At 40.7% G+C, this 23,802-nt stretch overlaps 1 protein-coding gene across 1 annotated transcript; it reads right to left on the bottom strand.

Moving 5' to 3' along the window:
- Positions 1–874: 874 nt before the first annotated feature.
- Positions 875–22,198, bottom strand: cers6 (ceramide synthase 6). The gene is made up of 11 exons (XM_071340541.1): positions 21,877–22,198; positions 19,890–19,995; positions 18,867–18,997; positions 13,803–13,860; positions 11,049–11,099; positions 10,821–10,913; positions 6,990–7,118; positions 6,675–6,781; positions 2,658–2,814; positions 2,171–2,194; positions 875–1,928 (listed from the first exon to the last, which is right to left on the bottom strand). Exons 1-11 carry the CDS (start codon positions 22,044–22,046, stop codon positions 1,761–1,763), a joined length of 1,194 nt encoding a protein of 397 aa, XP_071196642.1. The 5' UTR covers positions 22,047–22,198; the 3' UTR covers positions 875–1,760.
- Positions 22,199–23,802: the final 1,604 nt, after the last annotated feature.

Genomic DNA, 23,802 nt, shown 5'->3' with positions numbered 1-23,802 from the left:
ACTATGTTCACATCAGCAAACCGCTCGACCGCACGACGCGGTAGACGTGGTCTGCCGTTGTGAGGTCGGTTGGGTGTATACAAATGTGTGCACAACATTTGAGAGAAATAATACTTTTTTTTGTGCGTATGGAACATTTCTGGGATTTTTCAGCTCATGAAACATGGGACCAATACTTTACATGTTGCGTTTATATTTTTGTTCAGTGTAAATAACGTACAGTCCCTTACCTCTTCAAAACGTTCCCTTTCTCGCAGGCAGAGTAAACCCAGTCGTTTTTAATACTGGCAATAAAGTATTATGTAATCTGTTCACATCAAGAAGAGACGGTGGTAAATACATTGCCACAATGCTCAGCATTAAGATGAGACTGCATTATACTTACATAATACACTTCCTAGTCTATCCATGTGTCCTTGGATAATTCATATTTGTCAATACAAGTAAATAGAGAAATGACATGGGCACCTGAAGAGCTATTGTTTTTCTCTGAAAAACAAATGCTACTGTAAAGTTGAATATACACTACACTATCTAGTTCTATTTCAATGATAATGTATGAGACTGGATTAGCAAGATGAATGACATTTCTTTTTTAAACAATGGCATTGTACCGGAAGCATTGTTGAATGAATATTAATTGCAAGGATTCAGTTATGATTCATTTATGAGATGCAATTCATTATCCACTAACCTTGAGTGGTTATCAGGGAGGTCGATTTTTTTTTTTTTTTTTTTTTTTTACATCCATAGTCAATTTAAGACATCCCACTAAATTCCAATTCTGTAATCTACCAATATTACTTAGTTGCTTGTCACAAGAATAAGTATGTACACTACCTGCTATTTGAAATTAAATCAGATCGACAAAACATACTTTCTGACTTGCAATCTTTAATATCGTCATGGGTTATAATTGAGTCAACGCTTAATACCTTATATCGGTATTCCAAGAGGGCCATGAACATTTAATAAAAATACTTACCAGAAATATTGTAGAGTACTTATAACAAAATGCTTTAATTTAAAATATAGCATGGCCCTATTTTTACACACACATACATAATTGTTTTACTGACATCTCATTTACAGCTTATGGAAGGAGAATGTTTGTTTGTATTTCCCATAATGCATTGTTGTGGGACCACATTACTATTCCTTTGTGAGCAAAACAAATTCGGTCACAGTTTTGGCATGTGTTGGTATTGCAGCATTGAAAGCAAATCCAAGTGTTTAGCATTTTGCCAGTGAAAAGACTCATACTGTAATGTGTCTACCTGTTGATGGAATAGTGGACTGATAAGCATTATGGATTGGTCCAAAATTAACTCATCTTAACACTGACAAAGTAGTTGAGATATGTTTTCAAATTATTGTCAACATATCCATAAAAAAAAATATATAACAAAGACACTAACATAATTAACGACCCCCCAGTATGCCAGTCAAGACTACTTTTAAAACAGCATGCTTTCACCATAACAGTGGAATGCTTTCATTCATTGGCTAAACAGAGAGTGGGCTGTACCAACAGGAGTGCTTTGATATTTCATTGAGTGCAGTTTGATGCAAATATAGAGAAAGAGAATAAAATGAGACGGGAAACATGGAAATAATCAAACAGAAAACGGAACTGCATTCACAGATTTCTATTAAGCACTTCCAGTACCAGACAGGCAATGTTGTTCATGTCGCATGTAGTATCTATGAATGGGGTCTGCAGCTTTGCTCCAGTACTTATAAATGTCTCATAGTGGCGGTCAGTGTTCGTCTGGACACGGGGCCCCTGCTGACAGGTACCCGTTGGTCCCGTGGGCTTTATTGGTCCCGTTGGTGGTGCTGTTGTAGTGCTTCTGAACAGGAGCAGGCGGAGGACCGTTGTCCTCGTCAGAGCTGGATTCAATGTCACTGCGGTCGTCTTTCGACACCTGTGGAGAATTGCAGGGGCTGTCAGAACAGCTCATATACAATCTGATGTCATGACAGAGGAAGTACAAGCGGTTGGCCATTACTATTTGTAAAATGGGGGATTTTACAACTAAGATGAAAACGTCAAAAACAAAAAGGATGGCTTGCGTGTCAGAACAATCTGTAATTGTGATTTGTTAGTGAGATAGCATGTGACAATAATACACAAATACATTTATTCACTTTCTATTCTACTACTTACATGTAAAGGATTCCATTTCCCCACCTTGGTGGAAAGGTTAGCATAAGGGATAGAAAAGTAAAATCAATAAAGGCTATTGACAACAAAACAGTTTAGTGATTAGCTCCTGTGGTACAGTACATTACAGCTTGAGGGTGAAGATATTGCCAATGCTTCGCATCCACAATTACAAAAAGTAACATGGTAGTACTAAATTCTAATTCCATACATAATGAGAATGAATTTAACTACGTAAAGATGGTCCTCTCGCAAAGCATTACTGTATGACAATGTCTGCTTCCCAAATTCCACCCTACTCCCTATGGGCCCTGATCAAAAGTAGTGCACTACATAGGGACTAGAGTGCCATTTGGGACCCTAGCAATATGACCTGGAGGAGAAACTTAATTGCATGTCCTTGTCTCCTCACGTCCTCTCTTCTCGCCTCTTTCTCAAAAGCCATTGGAAGAGAAGGTCAGAGAGGAGGGACCTCTGACTTGTCGCTCACCTTTCCTCTGGAGATGGCTCTGCAGGCTATCTTCACTATGAGGTAGGACCAGAAGGAGTGCAGGAACTGCAGCAGGATCAGCAGCAGGTTGAACACCCACCAGGAGGGGTACGGCCCCACGATCTCCCAGCTCTCAAACAAGGTAGTGTTTAAAATCCTACCAGAGAGAGAGGGAGGAGGGGGATTAGGCAATTTATTTGATAAGTGAACCACACAAAAGACACATTCAGTATTCAGTGTAGCTCATAGCTACAGGATGTAGTAATGAGTTGATTAATTTATTCCTGAAGAGACAACATCTCTATTGGGAATTAGGTAATAGACTTGGATTTTAATATGCGTCTCTCTTTGACATCAACAAAAACCTGTCAACTGAAGTACACGTCAGAAAACCAAATTGAGGCAGCTGTCATCAAATAATTTGTGTAAAGAGACAGCCCTTAGAATGCTAGGTGAACAGAAGAGAATTATAATGTCCTTGGTGCTCTAAAAAGGTAGGGTGGAGGAATAGGCAGGTGGCTGAGAGAGACCCTCAGGGACAACATAAGACGCTAACGTCCAGAGCCTTCAGCCCCTAGCCACTCTCCATCCTCCACATCCCAGACACACACTCTTAACAGCCAAGGATAATCATCACCCGGCAGATACAGACATAACTGTACCCTTCTCACTGCTACACTGTGTGGAAAGGGTTCTAGCAGAGAATGTGCATTTACTTTATGAAGTCAATCTGTAATATACTGTACACACTACTAGACCTACTTTAAACGTGTGAAACCCTTCATTCACGTGTCCGATGGAATACATGCAGTGCATTTGGAAAGTATTCAGACCCCTCGACTTCTAAAATGGATAAAAATAATATTAAAATAAAATTCTCCTCAATCTACACACAAATCCATCCCATAATGACCGATGGCTTGGTTTTTGCTCTGACATGCACTGTCAACTGTGGGACCTTATATAGACAGGTGTGTGCCTTTCCAAATCATGTCCAATCAATTGAATTTACCACAGGTGGACTCCAACCAAGTTGTAGAAACATCTCAAGAATGATCAATGGAAACAGGATGCACCTGAGCTCAATTTTGAGTCTCATAGCCTGTTTTCCATTTGTCGTTATGGGGTATTGTGAGTAGATTGATGAGGATTTATTTATTTATTTAATACATTTTTAGAATAAGGCTGTAACGTAGCATAATGTGGAAAAAGTCAAGGGGTCTTAATACTTCCCGAATGCACTGTACACCAAATTAGTGAGGTAGCACACAAAGTATTGCTTGATATGATTGAGCTATTTCAGTGAAGGTAGAGATATTGCTGGACCAAAAATTGTACATGGAATGAATCCTGCTGATACTGAAGCCATGGCAACAGCTTTCTGGCTGTTGTGGTGCACTCTGCCTGCACTGTGATATACTGTATAACCCACATGACAAGAGGAAAAAAAGAGGAAATCACTGAATAAGACATTTCTAAAGGATTTACTTGCACAATTCAAAAGAAACCTTTCTACAGAGAGAGTACTGCACTGTAGAGGTTTATGGTTTAATATCTCCAGAATAGAGAGTCATTTGTCATTTGGACCTGGTTATCAACAGCTCTATCCTCGAGTGTGGTCTCAAAGGAAATATATTTTAGGGTGATAATGTTTGGGGTGTCGTCTCAGAGCAGGATAGTAAATCATGTCCCTTTTGCCTTCTTACTTGAGAGTGTGACAAGGACATCACACAGTAAGATGGTGAGCACATATTCAAGGACTATGACTGATTTTCTACTGTTTCTCTCTCTCTCTCAAGGTAGGATACCCCGTCACTGATGACATCAAAAACATCCCAGTACAATACAAATTCATCCATCTAATTGGAAGTCCAATATGAAAATGCAAAACCAGCTGGTATTGATACCAAAAGACACAGACCATAATAACATCAAGAGGAAGTCAAATTATGTTTTCAATATGTAATTTAAAATGTGTAATTTTAGATTCCAGTCTAAAATGTATCTCAAATAATTCATCTAAAAATAATGGTCCGTCGCTCATTTTAAATCCGCTCTCTCTTTACTGGAGAAGATACAGTGTCTTCGGAAAGTAGACTTTTTCACATTTTGTAACTTTACAGCCTTATTCTAAAATGGATTAAATAAATAAAAATCTCAGCAATCTACACACAATACCCCATACTGACAAAGTGAAAACAAGTTTAGATTTTTTTGCAAATGCATTAAAAATAAAAAAACAGAAATACCTTATTTACGTAAGTATTCAGACCCTTTGCTATGAGACTCGAAAATTGAGCTCAGGTGCATCCTGTTTCCATTGATCATCATTGAGATGTTTCTACAACTTGATTTGAGTCCACCTGTGGTAAATTCAATTGATTGGACAGGATTTGGAAAGGCACACACCTGTCTAGATAAGGTCCCACAGTTGACAGTGCATGCCAGTGCAAAAACCAAGCCATGAGGTCGAAGGAATTGTCTATAGAGCTCAGAGACAGGATTGTGTCGAGGCACGGATCTGGGGAAGGGTACCAAAACATTTCTGCAGCATTGAAGAAGGTATCCAAGAACAAAGTGGCCTCCATTATTCTTATATGGAATATGTTTGGAACCACCACTTCCTAGAGCTGGCCGCTCGGACAAACTGAGCAATCGGGGGAGAAGGGCCTTGGTCAGGGAGGTGACCAAGAACCTGATAGTCACTCCGATTGAGCTCCAGAGTTCCTCTGTGGAGATGGGATAACCTTCCAGAAGGACAACCATCTCTTGAGCACTCCACCAATCAGGCCTTTATGGTAGAGTGGCCAGACGGAAGCCACCCCTCAGTAAAAGGCACATGACAGCCCACTTGGAGTTTGCCAAAAGGCACCTAAAGACTCTCAGACTCTTTGGCCTGAATGCCAAGCGTCCCATCTGGAGGAAACCTGGCACAATCCCTATGGTGAAGCATGGTGGTGGCAGCATCATGCTGTGGGGATGTTTTTCAGCGGCAGGGACTGGGAGACTAGTCAGCATCGAGGGAAAGATGAACGGAGAACAGTACAGAGAGATCCTTGATGAAAACGTACTCCAGAGCGCTCCAGACCTCAGACTGGGGCGAAGGTTCACCTTCCAACAGGACAACGGCCCTAGGCACACAGCCAAGACAACGCAGGAGTGGCTTCGGGACAAGTCTCTGAATGTCCTTGAGTGGCCCAGCCAGAGCGCGGACTTGAACCCGATCAAACATCTCTGGAGAGACCTGAAAATAGCTGTGCAGCGACGCTCACCATCCAACCTGACAAGAGCATGAGAGGATCTGCAGAGAATGGGAGAAACTCCCCAAATACAGGTGTGCCAAGCTTGTAGCGTCATACCCAAGACTTGATGCTGTAATCATTGCCAAAGGTACTTCAACAAAGTACTGAGTAAAGGGTCTGAATACTTATATAAATGTAATATGTTTATAAAAATAAAAAAATGAATTAGAAAAATGTTCTAAAACACTGTTTTTGCTTTGTCATTGAGGTATTGTGTGTAGATTGATGAGGAAATAAAACTATTTATTCAGTTTTAGAATAAGGCTGTAACGTAACAAAAAGTGGAAAAAGTCAAGAGGTCTGAATACTTTCCGAAGGCACTGTATGTCCATATTGTCGTTGTAGTATCCATACTAACTACTACAAAGCAACAAAACTCACCAAGACCTGTATAAAAGGAAAATCTTCATGGAAAAATTGCAAAGCCCATTTGGAGTGTCAGTATTCTGAGATCTACAGTACATTCATGCCTCCTGCATACGGAGACAGATAAGATGCATATAAACAAACATTCTCAGATAAAGTGATGTGTTAACTGACCAAGACACTCGAGCCCATCATTTCAATTGAGCTGTAGATTTTCATAATGAAGACATTCTGCGTCCCAAACGACACCCTATTCCCTACATAGTGCACTACTTTTGACCAGTGGCTAATAGGGAATAGGGTGCAATTTGGGATGCATCCATTCGATGTAGAGACAAAGCATCCTTACCAGACAGGATAGACACCCAACCTGGAGCTGATGAAGACCATGGCAAACATAACAAACAGGAGGTTGCAAAGTCTCTGGCACTTGGCATAGTTGGCCATTTTGGCAACCTGCAACAGAAGTCACAGATGCATGTTCACATGAAAAATTGGTGGTGAAGAACACACTTCAGGGCCACGTTCATTAGGAAAACGTTGTGGAACGCTGCAGATAGAAAAGTATTGAATAGAAATGACATGTTTGTTCTACAAAACATATTTCCATCTGAACGTTCCACAGCGTTGTGCCTCGATGAACGAGTCCCGTGTCTCTACTCACCTCCATCAGGACATCGGCGGCGTCGTGGAGACACATGACCAGCGTGCCCACTCTAGCCATGTTGTTGACGTAGGAGAAGGTGATGAGGGTGATTGTCGCCAGGTGGTGCAGAAACATGATCAGGAAGTCCTGGGGGGACACACAGGCGTCATAGTCATGTCACACAATGGCAGAGGGAGAAAGCATTCACAGCTCTCCACCATGTGACTCATAGCAAGGGGACTTGTAGAGCATATGGGTTTTATGAAATCCTCTGCGTCATGCAGAGAATATGACTGCAGCTGTATTCTTTGTGCTCACAGGGGTAAGTGGACTCCTCAGCCCCTTGTACACTTTCTGGCTGCACACTAATCAGAACACATGCTGTGCAATTCAACTTCCCTCCCATCTGCTTTTGATTTGTGTCAACAATTCTGTTGTTTCTCTGAATGCAGGACTCACCTTCATTTCTCATCTACAGTGCCGTGAAAAAGTATTTGCTCCCTTTCAGATTTCTTCAATTTGTGCATATTTTTGATACTGAATGTTATCAGATCTTCAAACAAAACCTAATATTAGATAAAGGGAACCTGAGTTTACAAATAACAAAGACAATTTATACTTATATTTATTTAATTAACAAAGTTACGCAACACCCAATGCCCCTGTGTGAAAAAGTAATTGCCCCCTAACACTCAATAACTGGTTGTGCCATCTTTAGCTGCAATGACTCCAACCAAACGCTTCCTGTAGTTGTTGATCAGTCTCTCACATTGCTGTAGAGGAATTTTGGCCCACTCTTCAATGCAGAACTGCTTTAACTCAGCGACGTTTGTGGCTTGTCAAGCATGAACTGCTCGTTTTAAGTCCTGCCACAGCATCTCAACTGGGATTAGGTCTGGACATTGACTTTTTAAACATTTTCATGTAGACTTGCTTGTGTGTTTTGGATCATTGTCTTGCTGCATGACCCAGCTGCATTTCAGCTTCAGCTCACAGACGGATGGCCTGACATTCTCCTGTAGAATTCTGAGACAATAGAAGGAACCATGAATTCTGCTCTAAGGCAAGTCGTCCAGGTCCTGAGGCAGCAAAGCATCCCAAAACCATCACAATGCTTGACCGTTGGTGTAAGTTTCTTACTGTGGAATGCAGTGTTTGATTTTCCCCAGGCATAATGGGAACCATCTCATCCAAAAATTTGACTAAAACTTTGCCAAAAAGCACCTGGATGATCATACCGACTCTTGGAGGAATGTTCAATGGACAGATGAGTCAAAAGTATAACTTGTTAGGCAACATGGGTCCCATTATGCCTGGCGAAAACCAGGCAATTACTTTTTCACACAGGGGCATTGGGTGTTCCATAACTTTGTTCATGAAATAAATGAAATAAGTATGTAACTGTTGTGTTATCTGTGCACTCAGGTTCCCTTTATCTAATATTAGGTTTTGGTTGAAGATCTGATAATGTTCAGTATGAAAAATATGCAAAAGTAGAGAAAAAAATCAGAAAGGGGGCAAATACTTTTTCACAGCACTGTACTTCAGACTGACACTTTATTGAGTGTGAGAATCACGTCTAGAAAAAAAGCACTAAAATAGAGGGGAGTCTATATGTACTACAACTAAAGTTGCCTTTAGTCAGTCTAGATCAGCCTGTTTAGATCAGTCTAATCTACATAAAGCTAGCCTGGTTGCAATGTCCTGATGAGTGAGGCTGTGGGAGGATGTGGATGACATGGGAGAGCCTTCCTGTCCACCACGAGGTTGAAGGGAATCAGTACAGCAGGACAGCAGAGCAACTGGCCCAGCGCAGGAGGATGAGGAGGAGGAAGAGCAGTGGTGTGAAATGCAGAATGGAAGCATGGCAAAAATAGAGTGCAGGGAACATACTGGAATTGGCAGGGGGTGCAGAGGACCTCCTCAATGCGTGGTTTTGTGCATGAAAAAACTGAAAGGAGAAACAAAAACAGACAACATGCCAACAGTCAACACGGAGATGAGAGGTGAGGGCATAAATACTATGGCATCATGGGACAGCTGTGAGTGAGCAATTGAGTGAGTGTTAGGTTTGCTGTGGAGTTGACGGGGTGGGGCAGAGAGAGGAAGAAGAGGCAGGCACATGTCTGGGGTGGGAGGCATGCAAATTGACATTCTGTGAACCACAAGAACAATGGAAAAGACCATGGGCCAAGGTGGCAACTCCATAAACAATGACACGTGTTAATGTAAACGAATGGCTGTTGATGCTGATTTGAAAAAATACTGAAAAGGTTGATTGATGATTCAAATCGTAAAGCTTATACACATGCTGTATTTCCAATTACCCCCCCCCCCCCCCATATTGTAACCTTTGTTCTTGACACCTCTCAACAGTGTTAAAGAAGATAGCATAGCATAGCTCATTGAAAAGAAAACATAAGCAGAGGCAATATTGACAGCTCAAACATGGAGAAGCCCTGACCTGTAAAATAATGGATTGTGTATGTGTGCCTTTCAGAGGGTGAATGGGCAAGACAAAATATTTAAGTGCCTTTGAACGGGGTATGGGTGTAGGTGCCAGGCGCACCGGTTCGTGTCAAGAACTGCAACGTTGCTGGGTTTTCCCATGCTCATCAGTTTCCTGTGTGTATCAAGAATGGTCCACCACCCAAAGGACATCTAGCCAACTTGACACAACTGTGGAACACTTTCGACACCTTGTAGAGCCCAAGCCCCGATTAATTAGTCTGTTCTGAGGGCAAAAGGGGATACTAGGAAGGTGTACGTGAGTGTCTTATATATGTGAACAGATATATGTCTGTCTGTGTATCAGCAATTCTGCAGCACTCTTTTTCATAGTGGCTGTGCATGCGTGTTCCATGGATTATTGATCTTTAGTCTGGCGATTAAGCGTGAGTGAGTGAGCAAACTGGGCCTGATGTCATCCCAGCTGTTTATTTGACCCTCAATTAGTGTTTAACCATCGTTCAGGAGGAAATGGAGGGAAGCTAGACTACGAAGGTGATATAACCACCATGAGCTACTAACAAAATTACCTCAGATAAACCAGGGCTAAAACATACGCTGATATCAACAGCAACATGAAACCATTCGTATTCAATATGAAATATTTAATTCAATCTTTTACATTTTTAATGACGTTTTGATCAGTGGCTACAACAAACATTACGCTGAAATCAAAAAATAATGGAGAAATGTGAAAAAATATATATAAATAAATATTTTTTTTAAATTATCAAATCGGCAGATTCTAGGAACTGAATACTGAAATAGGACTCACTCCAAAACAAATGAGGGGAAAACAGTTTAGAATGGCTGGCAGAAAATTCTACTCATAAAAGTTATGAGCAAACACTAATCCATCTCCTCCTCTCAGAGCCCTTTGATTTCACAGAACAGAGAGACTAGACCACATCAAGGCAAAACCACCACTTCCAGGGACATAGTTTTATTTAATCTAAGTCATGGACCAGACAAATCGGAGGAGGCCTGAATGCAAGTGCAGACAAACATTAATTAGTGCTTCCCTCCGAGATTACTACTGTGTAAATCAAAGCTGGAGCTGCACAATACAAAGGATTATGAAGGAGAAAAAAAAAAACTGAACACATTTGGTTTCTGAATGTTCTAAAACCAGCTGTGAAGCCTTTTCCTTGACTTAATATTGTCTTTATTGTTAAAGATGACTATTATTAGTTTTATTTTGGATTATTATAAACATAATTACCTTGGTTAAAAGGAAATTGCTGTTAAATCATATGCACACGTCTATGGAGGAAGCAATGTGATAAACAAACAGTCAAATATATTATTCATATTAATGTATTGACTTAATTGGTATCCTACCTTCCTCCTGATATCTGTGAACTGGGAGAAGAGTAGGGACAGGTAGAAAGACAGCTCCAGTATATAGTAATAGTGGATGTCCACCGTCAGAGGCTGTGAAAATACACACATAGATCAAGAAAGTTATATTAAACCTAGGTATAACAGACCTTTCAAATACAATAACTGTTATAGGTGTAAAGAAGTCGCTTAGCACAAATGAAAACAGAGAAAACATGGGAGATTTACCTGATAAGGGTAGTTATACCAGCACTCTCTTGTATTCCATAGCCATGTGGTCTACAGAGACAATACACGAACAGAATATTAATGTACTGTTATGCTGTTCCCAAATTAAAAGTGGATTTACATTCATAAAGTGCTATTGATCCCGACACCTGAATGCTATGCTGCCTCTGGCTCAACACTAAATGTTTGATTAAGATCCAGCACATCAATAACCTTGGGACCGTAGCCATGTCAGATTGCATTTTCATCAAGGGAAACTTAATTGAATCAAAGCAAGCGTTTGCTGTACGCTAGTAGTGAAAAGTAAATCACAGACGCGTTAGCCTGGGGACGACTGCGAATGTTCATTCTGGTCCCAGGCCACATGATGAATGCTCTAGAGACCTGGGGGATGTGGTTAAGACTGTCTTATGTCTTGCCACAAAAGGGACCTAGACTACAAAGGCAGGGTAATGAGCTGCTTATCATCATTATCTCTTAAAAATGCTAACTCCGCTTTAGTTGACGTGCAAACTCACACTCTTACATTAGGGAGGAACATAGCAAGAGTTGTCTGGTGGAAAAATACAGAATAGGACCAGTAAGCCAACTGAGCTACATTACAGAGTTGTCACTCAATAATCACCCATACTATATCAACTTCGAGTCTAGGAGAGATGATAAGGGCTAGGACACAGTTAAAGGTTCACCTTGGTAAGACAGAGACTTAAAGGAAAGGTTCACCCATGTTGAATGTTATATCATTTGTGTGCATCATTTAGCGATGTTCTGTCGATTCCTGGGGTCATTTCATGTTTCCATGCACAGTACCAGTCAAAAGTTTGGACCCAGCTACTCATTCAAGGGTTTTCTTTATTTTGACTATTTTCTACATTGTAGAATAATAGTGAAGACATCAAAACTATTAAAAAACACATATGGAATGATGTAGTAACCCCAAAAAATGTAAACAAATTAAAAATATATATTTTATATTTGAGATTCTTCAAAGTAGCCACCCTTTGCCTTGATGACAGCATTGCACACTCTTGGCATTCTCTCAACCAGCTTCATGAGGTAGTCACCTGGAATGCATTTCAATTAACAGGTGTGCCTTGTTAAAAGGCATTTGAGTCAATCAGTTCTGTTGTGACAAGGTAGGGTTGGTATACAGAAGATAGCCCTATTTGGTAAAATACCAAGTCCATATTATGGCAAGAACAGCTCAAATAAGCAAAGAGAAACGACAGTTCATCATTACTTTAAGACATGAGGGTCGGGTAAATCCGGAAAATTTCAAGAACTTTGAAAGTTTCTTCAAGTGCAGTCGCAAAAACCATCAAATGCTATGATGAAACTGGCTCTCATAAGGACCGCAACAGGAAAAGAAGACCCAGAGTTACCTCTGCTGAAGAGGATAAGTTCATTAGAGTTACCAGCTTCAGAAATCTGCATTTAACTGCACCTCAGATTGCAGCCTAAATAAATGCTTCACAGAGTTCAAGTAACAGACACATCTCAACATCAACTGTTCAGAGGAGACTGCGTGAATCAGGCCTTCATGGTCGAATTGCTGCAAAGAAACCACTACTAAAGGACACCAATAAGAAGAATAGACTTGCTTGGGCCAAGAAACATGAGCAATGGACATTAGACTGTGGTAATCTGTCCTTTGGTCTGATGAGTCCAAATTTGAGATTTTTGTCTCCAACCGCCGTGTCTTTTTGAGACGCAGAGTAGGTGAACGGATGATCACCGCATGTGTGGTTCCCACCGTGAAGCATGGAGGAGGAGATGTGATGGTGTGCTTTGCTAGTGACACTTGTGATTTATTTAGAATTTAAGGCTTTTTTGGTTACTACATGATTCCAAATGTGTTATTTAATAGTTTTGATGTCTTCACTATTATTATACAATGTAGTACAATGTAGTAAAGATAAAGGAAAACCCTTGAATGAGTAGATGTGTCCAAACTTTTGACTGGTACTGTATATCTGAGCTATTGCCGTTCAAGCAGGCAGAAATACAGCCGTTCTGGCGAGTTTTGCGTCACACAGACTTATATCAAACAGAAACGGCGACGTATAGGGAAGCCAATTGAGTTTGCCTCTCCTCCCCTGTAGACCTGTGCTATTAATACCCTCCGGGAGACTCACTAGGCCCAGCTGAAGGGAATGAACTCATTCCACAAAGTGCTTCGTCATGCAAGCTGTTGCAATGAGACATTCTCATCGCAGCAACGTCTCTTATTCACCCTTAATCATTATTCTAAATCAATGGCCGCATCAGCAGCATTCAATTACTATAGACACTCAAAAGTCTTCTGGCCTCAGTACATTACACAATAGCAGAGTCAGACAGACACATTAAAAGACAAGTGATACCCTCAGAGTAATGATGTGATTTCCAATTATTTCCTCTATATATCAACATAGAGTAACAACAGCATTAGACTGAAGGTGGTAGTTGACAGGGACTAGTTTCTCAACTGATAATGTGCTCACAGACACTAATATCTGCATAATAAATACTGTGCAGAGCAAATCTATCAATTATTTACCAGTGATCACTGGTTGGAGTATTTGAGAGTTGCATTCTTTTTCAGTTGGTACTTCTTCCACAGCACGATGCATCAAATCTAACCTCCTCCACACATCCTTGAGTGCAAGGTTCTGTTATAGCTCCTCTTTGAAGAGCGTGTCCTCAATACGGAAAGTGCTGAATAAAGATGTTGGTATTCATCAATGAAATGATTTTGGGAAGTAGCCCACTAACCTTTTTAAGGAAACGCACTCCGTAGGTAAATATATAGAGGTAAAATGTAAATCTCCACCTGTGAAGAAAACAAAGAACAGAACGTCAGTCAGTAACACAATTATGGGTTTGGATGCATCCTCTGTGGAATGTCAAAGAGAGGCCATGTTTGAGCTCCTGTGAGGGAGGTCAATCCAAGGACAGCCAAGAAAGCCACCGTCTGTCCAGGCTCTTTGTTCAATACCGTGACAGCACACAGCACTCAAATCGCACTTGCACGTCTTAACAAACAGTCTCTTATTTTCCCCTATTCATCTGACTACAGTTCCTTTCATTGTAAGCACTGAGTCACTGATGGTTTTCGTATGCAGAGCTTTTACTTCTTAGACCAATTAGTGGTGCACACAGTAGACGTATCATATTCTAAATCATTTTCAAAAGACACAGAATGAAATGAAAATAGCTTTTGGAAAGGAAAGGCCTGTGGACTGTGGACACGCGCGTCCTCTTGATCAGCTATTCAGTTTTCAACCTAACAGAAGAATACCACGGGTGAATTCAACCAGTGGCAGAGACTAGGTTATATTCTAGAACTATGTTACAGTACGCTAGCCTGTCCTGAGACCTGCTAGCCTGTCAGAGAAGTGGCCGGAGCGCCAGGGCTCTCACATCCCAGCGTCTGCATTCCAGGGTGAGTCACTTCCACTGGAGCCCGGTCGCCACTGCACTGCTGCATGGCAGAGGGAGGCAGGCACTCTCAGTCCCAACCTCTGGTCTTACATAAGTCAGCACGTATCCACGACTGCTGCAAATTGATTGAATAGGAAAGGGTCTCCTGTGAACATGGGTTTCTATAGCTCTCAGGCAGAGCAGAGACTGAGACATTTCCAGTTGACACTTCAGAGATCAAAGCCACGCTGTTGCTGCACACAGCCCAAAACAATCACCTAATTACTGCACTGAGAATGGGCTGAGAGCTAGCCAATAACTAACACACGTCCTTGTCAGATTACAAGATGGGTTTCGTAATGAGATTATTTTTATTTTTCTCATAAAAATGAATTATTTAAAGAAACATTTGACAAAGACTGATTATTTTTTTCTGGTTTGTAACGATGACAAATTGCATCAATAATTCAAGACTGAGTCTTGCCATTAATATGGCCTCTCACGGGTGAAACAGCCTGTCAGCTGCAGGTGTACTCTGGTTTCACACAGTCACAGCAGCACACAGGAATACTCATCCTGTATCAGAGACAGGAAGTTCCAACTCTGACTAGCATGATGTGACAGGGATGTTGTATGAACCGAATAGTCACTGACCAGAGTATGTGAGCGGAGTTGACTGGTCGGAAATACGACCAGAGCTCACAGGGGAAAAAAATAACTGCAGCTCCAAATTCACTCCATTCATTAAAAATCACTATTTAACCAACACCCATCGATTTTTGTGACTACCTGGACCTACCATTTGGTTTTGAAGTATTGGAACCAAACCATATGATTTTAATGAAAAGTATTTTAATAAATATGAAGAGGTGAATGTAAGAAGCGCTTATCATTTCAATTTTTTTTTTAGGCTATATTATTTCAAGGCTATAGCCTACAAAGTAATACATTGTGAAGCATTTGCGAGTGTGACACACTAGGCTGGTAGGGAGTTAGGGACATTAAGTGCTCAGCATTTAAACAACATTTTGTTGTATTAAATCATTATAGTCTATAAATTGCGCATATAGGCTGTGACTTACTTCGAATAAAATACAAATTAAACGAGTCTACGGTGCCTTTGAATACAGTTTTAGAAACACAAATTTGGTCAGAGTCTGTGGCTTCAGGCTCATGTGATAGTGCCTGGAGAGCAGGCCAGCAGCAGAGAATATCCTAAACACCTTTTTTGGATGCAGAGTTGTAATGTATATATTTTTTTCTTTAGGTAGGCATAAAGGTTTTTAGGCAAAAATAACCCAATCAAAACAGAAAGCTCCTTGAAAGTTGGAATATGCCAGGCCTATTGGGCCAAAATCAATTATGGCCTATTGTATAGATAATATAACATAAATGAAGGAACCTTTTAAGAGATCTGATTTTTAGTTTATAAATACTTTTCTACCATGACACACTTAATTAGCTACCCATCTCATTCCTTTCTTTTAGCATGTGCACGTAGTAAGTACTCATCATGCTTTCGGGATATTTGTTTTTTCAGATTCCACAATGATTCTTTAGTTGTGGACACTACATCACCGCACTGCCTCTCTTGCTCCTCATCTTTTTAAGTCACCGTGATTTTGCACTTGTGTTTTATCAGTTTCTTTATGAAAATATTTAGCGAACTCCATGACAGTAGCTAAAGCAAGTGGCTATAGCAGCACACAAGTAGACCACAGATGCATGCTGGGCCGGGCACACCCTGAGCTCGTGAAGTGAGCGCTACTGGAGCTAAATTGGAGCGGGCAAGACGGCCGACGCACCAGCCTTCGGGAATCTCGCTCCAGTCAAATTGGGCCCGCTCCGCTCACATACTCTTTCACTGACTGGCCTCAGAGGGGGAATTTTACAAATGCTGATCATGCTGTGTGACACTGGGAGTTTTGCTTACATCCAGGTGGTTTTAGGGTGGGTAGTTTTAGCTGGCCTTACAAGAAGTAAGTCTTTTTGACAGCGCAAAGACAGAAAACACACCACGGTAGCCTATGCAATGATTAATACACTACAGTAAATCCATGTTAAGTCCTTTTTATCAGGCAAAGAATCTGAGGTGTCAAATGTCAGTGATCACAGTACATAGAGACTACCTGTGCTCTGGTTACAAACAGAAAATCTTTTTACATTTGAATGAGAAGAAAGGCAGTCATTCATGGAATTCAAATAATCAAGCCACAGGTTATTTTGCTCTCTGTGCTGCTTGATTAATTGTAAAAACCTAATGATAGGTCAAGAAGATGGTTGCTTGGCAACTGGTTAGTCAAACACTGTAAAAGAGTGTGCTTCTAGTGCTGCGCTTTTCAGGGAAGGCCCTAACATTAGAAAGCTAAACTGACCAAGACGCACCTAACATAATTCCACCCAAAAACAATTAAAACGTATATACAGTATATCATATGGGCTATTTAGGTGACCGCTGATGCCGCCCCATGCTAAGCAGTGCTTACTTTGCCAAAGTCAGGGGTGCAAAATATGTATCTTGTCCATGCCCAGTGTGCCTCTCCAGGGTGCTGTTGGAGCGATGCAGCCCTCCAACAATGCTCAAGTTATCTAACATAAATCATGTAGCCTATAGTAGAAAGAGTCATAGCTTATGTGGTATTTCTGAAGCCTACAAAACTGGAGAAGATTCTCATGAAAATGTTATGAGACAGATACTTAAAAAAAATAAAAACGGGGATAGGAGGGCGGCACCACGTACAGGACCGAGCCTGGTGCCATTTATGTACAATTACTATGACTCACAACTACTTTCTCTAAATATCGTTTTGCTGGTGACCGCATACCAGATGGTACATGGTCCTGTCGTTTTATAACATGACGATACGCTTAGACGTTATCAATCACGGCCCAGTTCCATTGTGTTCGGTGGTCAACATAGAGCAGAAAGCTGCAGAGTGAGTTGTCACATTGTTCCTCGCTGCTTTACCATAAATATTGTCACAAATTAATGCAAATATTTATGTCCCTCAAAATGTCTGTATTAGGACGTTCCTGACATTCCATCTCACGAAACACAAATACGAGCTTTGTCTTTGAAACCTCAGCGGATTATAATCTACTACCTTTGGTTATTTTCCTCTTGACAGAATTGAACCACTGAGGACCATGGAGGGTTGGAGGCAGATCGGTTCAGACAACCAGCACTGTGGTCTAAAACAAAGCCCTTGCCCCACTGGGGACTGGGGACCAGACAGGCCCGATATAACTAGCTGCAAAATAAATAACTGTGCGCCGTGTCGTTGGACTCTGCTGTCTCCAGTCTAAATGTATCTCTCTTTGTTAGCATAATGAAAAAGGGAACAGTGGCTTCACCTTTGGCCATCCTGAAATGTCTGAGGCCATAGTGTCCTATCAAACCCAAACAGCTGTATACAAGGCACTAATTACAGTAGGATTACTGCTGAGATGAATGTGGCTGGTTCAGTTTAGGGAATTGCAAGCTAGTGAGACAACAGAGAAACCAATCAGGCATCCATTCCATTCAGAGTCTGTCCACTCCACTCTGCCTACAGACACAACACTGCATATATTTAACATTTAGGGACTTCCTTGATTTAATTTTAGCAGAAAATATTGACAAAACAGATTTGCTCTAGTTACATAGAGGCTATGCTTTTGTGAGACGTCTTTCTTTTTGTTCTTCCACCAAAGTAACTGAATCCAGTTGGCAGTTGCTGAACCATGGTACTTTCACACTGACAAACTGAATTTGATATTTCTCTTTGAAGATCAAATAATGACTGTGCCAATCGTCTAAGCAGTGAGTCCCTTTAACAGTGAGCTCCTGAGTGAGCAGCCCCAGGGCATCAGAGACCCACTCTGTGCCTCGCTGCTTCTCCCACTGCCAGCCTGGCTACACTGGTGTCAGGCATGAGCCCACTCTGACAGGCTTGTTCAACTAGTAGATATCCCTCCAGACAGGAAAGACTGGAAAGTCTAGGTATCCACCCCCTTAAATCTATTTCCACTGAACAAATGTGCACATACAGTGCCATAAAAAAGGTATTTGCCCCCTTTCTGATTTTCTCTATTTTAGCATATTTTTGATACTGAATGTTATCAGATCTTCAACCCAAAAAAACAAATTCCCCTGTGTGAAAAACGAATTGCCCCCTTAAACTCAATAACTGATTGTGCCACCTTTAGCTGCAATGACTGCAACCAAACGCTTCCTGTATTTGGACAACATGGGTCCCATTATGCCTGGCGAAAACCAAACACTGAAATCCTTTTTGGTTGAAGATCTGATAACATTCGGTATCAAAAATATGCAGAAGTAGAGAAAATTTGAAAAGGGCAAATACTTTTTCACAGACTGTATGTGTTTATATTAGTGATAATACATGGCATTCTGAAGCTTTCGAGACCTCTTACATGCTCTCACAAAAGCGAGCCAACGTGCTGGGCTTCTCCTGGTTCCTGCGCTGTCGGAACCAGCGCTGGATGGTCCGCACATCCCAGTCCAGCTGTTTGGACAGGCCCTCCAACCTCTTCTCATCTGGATGCTAGGAAACACATGATCCAGACACCTGACTGTTAACAAGGCTGTCATTATTGTCTGAAGTTAAAACAGTCTTGATATTTGCTGAAATCAAAGGCAATCAATGTCTCAACATGTCATCAGCATGATGCACTATGGGGTACTGAAACTAGGGCTGGGGAATTGCCAGGGAACCTCACAATACGACATTATCACAATACTTAGGTGCCGATACAATATGTATTGCAATTCGATACTATGATTTTATTGCGATTCGGTGTTCCAAACATATTGCTCACCATATGTCTGCTGCAGAGGGAAAAGAGAGAGTCATGAGATAAACAAGTCTTGATCAGTCATGGAAATAAAAGTGCTGAAAACAAATTGGCTCCGTATTTAAAAAGAATGGAGAACAAGCTATGAAGGAAATATACTGGAGTTTTGGTGCAAGCACAGCCAACTAGTGCAAAAATAATATTGAGGTTATCTCAAAACGATATGATACATAGTCAAAAATAATATCCCGATATGTAACTGTATCGGTTTCTTCCCCCATCACTAAGTGAAACTATGTGATCACCTGAAAAGAAGCTGAGAAGACACACCTTCGTTTCCATCTCTGAGGATGCACAATGACTGAGGATGTCTACCTTGTGTGGAGGTAGTCTGCCAACTTTCTCAGTATGTGAATCTGAGCATTTGTTAAAGGACCTTCATCCCTTTCTGAGCTAATAATAACCATGGTGCATCAATAGAATGAGGCACAAATACTTTCAAACATGATGTCTTGCTTTCTGGACTCAAACTGAATCCAATGCCTTTTGCAAAGAGACAGATTTTAATATGCAGTATGTTATCAGCACTAAAAAATGCAAACAAAAGATGGAAACACAGGAACTATTTTTTATTTGATTTACCTTGGTGATAGCAGTGAACACCTTCTCCAAAATGGCATTGGGCTGGGCTTTCTGTGGTCCATTGGCTTGTATCTTGAGACCCAAGGCACATGGTCTGGCAATAAACCTACAAAGAATAACAAAACAATATCAGAATATTCTCACAGTGGGTACTGTATCATCATCATCAACTAATTGTTGTTACTAAGAAAAGTGTTTTGATCGTGGTAAATGGGGACAATCGTGGCAGACACATTGACAATATTGACAACAAGTTGTTAGAAATAAATCTCAATGCTTAAAAATCTTATCCAACTATAAGTACAATGTGTGAATTGTTGAATTATTATGTCAGTATGCATCGTCAGCAATTCACAATATAAGAATTTGGCTAAATTTGACAACTGTATAAATGAAAGATGCCATCATGGAGCTATATGATTGAGTAACAGTCACATTAATGGACAAAGGGTTATGGGAGATTAAACTGCTGAAAGTGTACGCCAAGATCAAGATAAAATGTCCATGTCCAGACAGCTGAGAGAGACAGACAACAAGATATAGAGAGTGAGAGAGAGAGAGAGAGAGAGAGAGAGAGAGAGAGAGAGAGAGAGAGAGAGAGAGAGAGAGAGAGAGAGAGAGAGAGAGAGAGAGAGAGAGAGAGAGATTAGCAGTCTAGTGGTCTATTCATAAAAAGTCCTTACTCTGCAAATGAAGTGTGTTGTCAGCAATCAGAAAATCTGACCTGCCTAAACAGACCATTCATGAGGTAAACGTTATGCCTCACAACGTGAAAAACGTAATCTGTTAAAGCCTGCCTTAAAAGTGAATTGTGAACACTGACTCAGTATAAATTTCACATAAGAGCAACAGCAGTTGTTGGCAGATTCAATGGACACTAATCCAGTACTACTACATGTTGTTTTAGCAAACCGATAATAGTACATGTGAGGCTTGTGTAGGCATAAGCAAGCTGCGTGTATAATCTACCATTAAAAAGCAAACATCTAGGTCTGGGAACACTTCACAGCAGGAACCACAGTCTTTACTATTTTGTTTGGCCTATTAGTGCGATCATATTTTATAGGTCATATCATCCGTAATTAAGGACATTTACATTTAACAAGCCTCTCAACTGTCCCACGAAGACGTATACAGCACACATATTTCTAAGAAAACGTTCCATTGTGAATGATTACAGTACGAGTGGTGGGCTGGCTAGTGAGGTGTCACGGTGGTGGCGGTGACAGCGGCCAATCAGTGACATGTATGTAGCCCACACTAAAATATAGTTCAACTGTAGTCTACTGACGCATGCACACACATCTAAATCAGACACCTATATGCTATATCATATGATGAGCCGATATAAAGTGTGTGTAGTATTAGGCAGACACTGCTGAGGGGGTCTGTCTGTTTCCTACTGATGTTTGTGGTCTAGATTGTACAGAGCATCCCATGTGTCTGAGTGGTGTACTGGTCTAGCGTCAACACTTAGCCTGGTAGGCTATGTACAATTGGGATAGGCAGGCTTACAACAATAACACGAAGCTCAACACTGATCACCATCAAGACATAGGCAGCACAGACCCTTGCAAGGTCAATAATAGGCTAAATTATACGAGCATGACTCGAATAATGTCCTTGCCTCCTATTGCCAGCTGCAACTTGGATGCAAGGCCAGCATGCATCTTATTATGAAGAAAACAATTCATCTCCAAATGCAGCTCTTTCGCTCCAACACATTATTAATATATAGAAGAAGCATTGTTACAATGTAACAGACAGGCCTATAGAGAAGCTAACGTTACAATGTTACCTTCCTTGATACATCGCATCATGTGCATGTCATTGTCTAGAAATTCAGTGTGAGCGATACATGCTTCATTAGCCTACCCGAGACAATGTTTTTTAAAACAGGCTTTCTTTAGGCTACATGTAAATTAAACGAATCCAACATCATCTCCAGTTATACCAATATAAGGTTATCACTTCTGAATGCACCCACCTTTCGAAAACCAGTCGAATCATAAAGATGCAGAAGGCTAAAGGACAAGCCAGATACAAATCCTCGGCTTGTGGGAATGTTGCCTCATCTGTGTTTTTTAAGTCAGCCCAGGTTACATTGTGAGGGAGCCAAAATCTCTCGTTCCAAAACCATGCCAAAATACCAGCCATTTCCTTGTATTATGTACGCTTTGTCCACTTTACCAATGGACCAGAAATGAATGCGATATCAATGGCCTATTGCGTAGTTGCAGCAGTCTCACGGTCGATCTTCGCAGGTTTTTAGTGTGATGGGATCAGTGTATGCGCCGCCCGTCTGTCTATTTCCCACGTGTGTGTCATGAACGACATTAGTGTGAGCAACAATAGTGAAATCAGCGGGTTGCCTTCAAAATAAAAGTTCCCGATTGAAACATGAAACAGATAAAAATAGTGGAATCATGCCACAATTGGACTAGATAATGCTAAACATGGAATGTTTATGTTGGTAACCCTCGTAACCCGAATATGTTGGTAACCCTCAGTGCCGGTGTTTGGAGGATATATTGGCATGGTTTGCTGGCCTGAGACGAACAACACCCGTGCCAATATATCCTTCAAACACCTGCTTCGAGGGTTACCAACATATTCAAATAATGAATAGAGTATTAGCAGATACAGTATTAGCATCTTAGTAAATTCCACATAGTTGTGTTCTGTGAGTGTCACTGAGTAGGCTGGTACCCCATTTCATGGGAGTACAATCCATAGGTTAGGCTGTACAGTGCAATATTAATGTCCAATATACATGCACACAATAGACAGACTGGAAAGGTGATTTCCCACAATCAAAGTCCCGCAATAAGAGCTAAGACGCTAATATTTGTGTAAACTCTACATAGTTGTGTTCTGTGAGTGTCACTGAGTAGGCTGATACTCCATTTAATGGGTGCACAATCCATAGGTTAGGCTGTAAATTTAAGTATGCCCCCAATGCAATTCTGAATTCAAATACATCCACAGTGCAATCAACTGATTTTTTAAAATTAACTAATAATTGTCTTTTGTTGAATTTATATAACAACATACCAAACTTGTTTAGCATTATGTAGTTCAATTGTGGCATGATTCCATTATTTTTATCCGTTTGCGTCAGTTTCAATGACGGACTTTTATTATGATGCGAACCTCCGATTCCACTGTTGTTGCTCACGCTGTTGTTCACAACACACTATTTTCTCCCTCGCTCTTTCCAGTGTAGGGAAGTAGAATGAATCAGGCATCTACTCCTCCGCAAGTGATTGGTGCATTGAAATGTCACACATGCAGTCACTATACAAAGGTATTCACGCATAAGTGGTGTATGGCACTAGCAATATATCTTAAATTATGATTTTAGTTTACTTTATGGAATAGGCTGAGTTTACCTTGACTGTTGATGTTTTTTCTCCTCAATACAATGCAGAATAATACGATTATATTGTTATTAGTCTGAAGTACTCATTGAATAATATGTTCCCGACTTCCTGTCCTGACTGTTTCTGACACATTTTGGTTAGGCAAATGTCCCATAGCCATTCAAAGCAAAAAATAAATACATGAAACACGCACTGTATCAACATGAATACTTAGTCAATCATGCCACCCTACTTACCAGCACACTCATAGCAGAAGAGCTGCTGTATAATGTTCATGTCGAGGAAATTATAGCATTAATGAATTAATCTCGGTTTACCCAGAACTAGTCTCACGTAATTGTAGCCTTGGCAGACGAATCTTTCAACAAGAGATTATAAATTAATAGATTTGTGTAAATACAGAATGTGAATGTGTGTATTAATTTTATAAAATGAGGGGACCTCATAGGCATTATGTATTGTAGGGCCTCACAAATGTTGGTATATGATTGAAGGTGTAATATTGCCATCTAGTGGAAAGATTTTATTAT

The sequence above is a fragment of the Salvelinus alpinus genome, chromosome 14 (assembly GCF_045679555.1).
Source record: "Salvelinus alpinus chromosome 14, SLU_Salpinus.1, whole genome shotgun sequence".
Lineage (NCBI taxonomy): Eukaryota > Metazoa > Chordata > Actinopteri > Salmoniformes > Salmonidae > Salvelinus > Salvelinus alpinus.
Note: the sequence above shows the minus strand (reverse complement) of the source record. Positions and strands in the feature narration are given on the sequence as shown.

Coding starts and splice junctions, on each gene's coding strand:
- cers6 (XM_071340541.1), bottom strand. CDS start 22,046: ATGGCTGGTATTTTGGCATGGTTTTGGAACGAGAGATTTTGGCTCCCT. Junction 18,998..19,889: donor TGTTCACTGCTATCACCAAG/GTAAATCAAATA, acceptor TGTGTTTCCTAG/CATCCAGATGAGAAGAGGTT. Junction 10,914..11,048: donor GGTATAACTACCCTTATCAG/GTAAATCTCCCA, acceptor GTATTTTCACAG/CCTCTGACGGTGGACATCCA.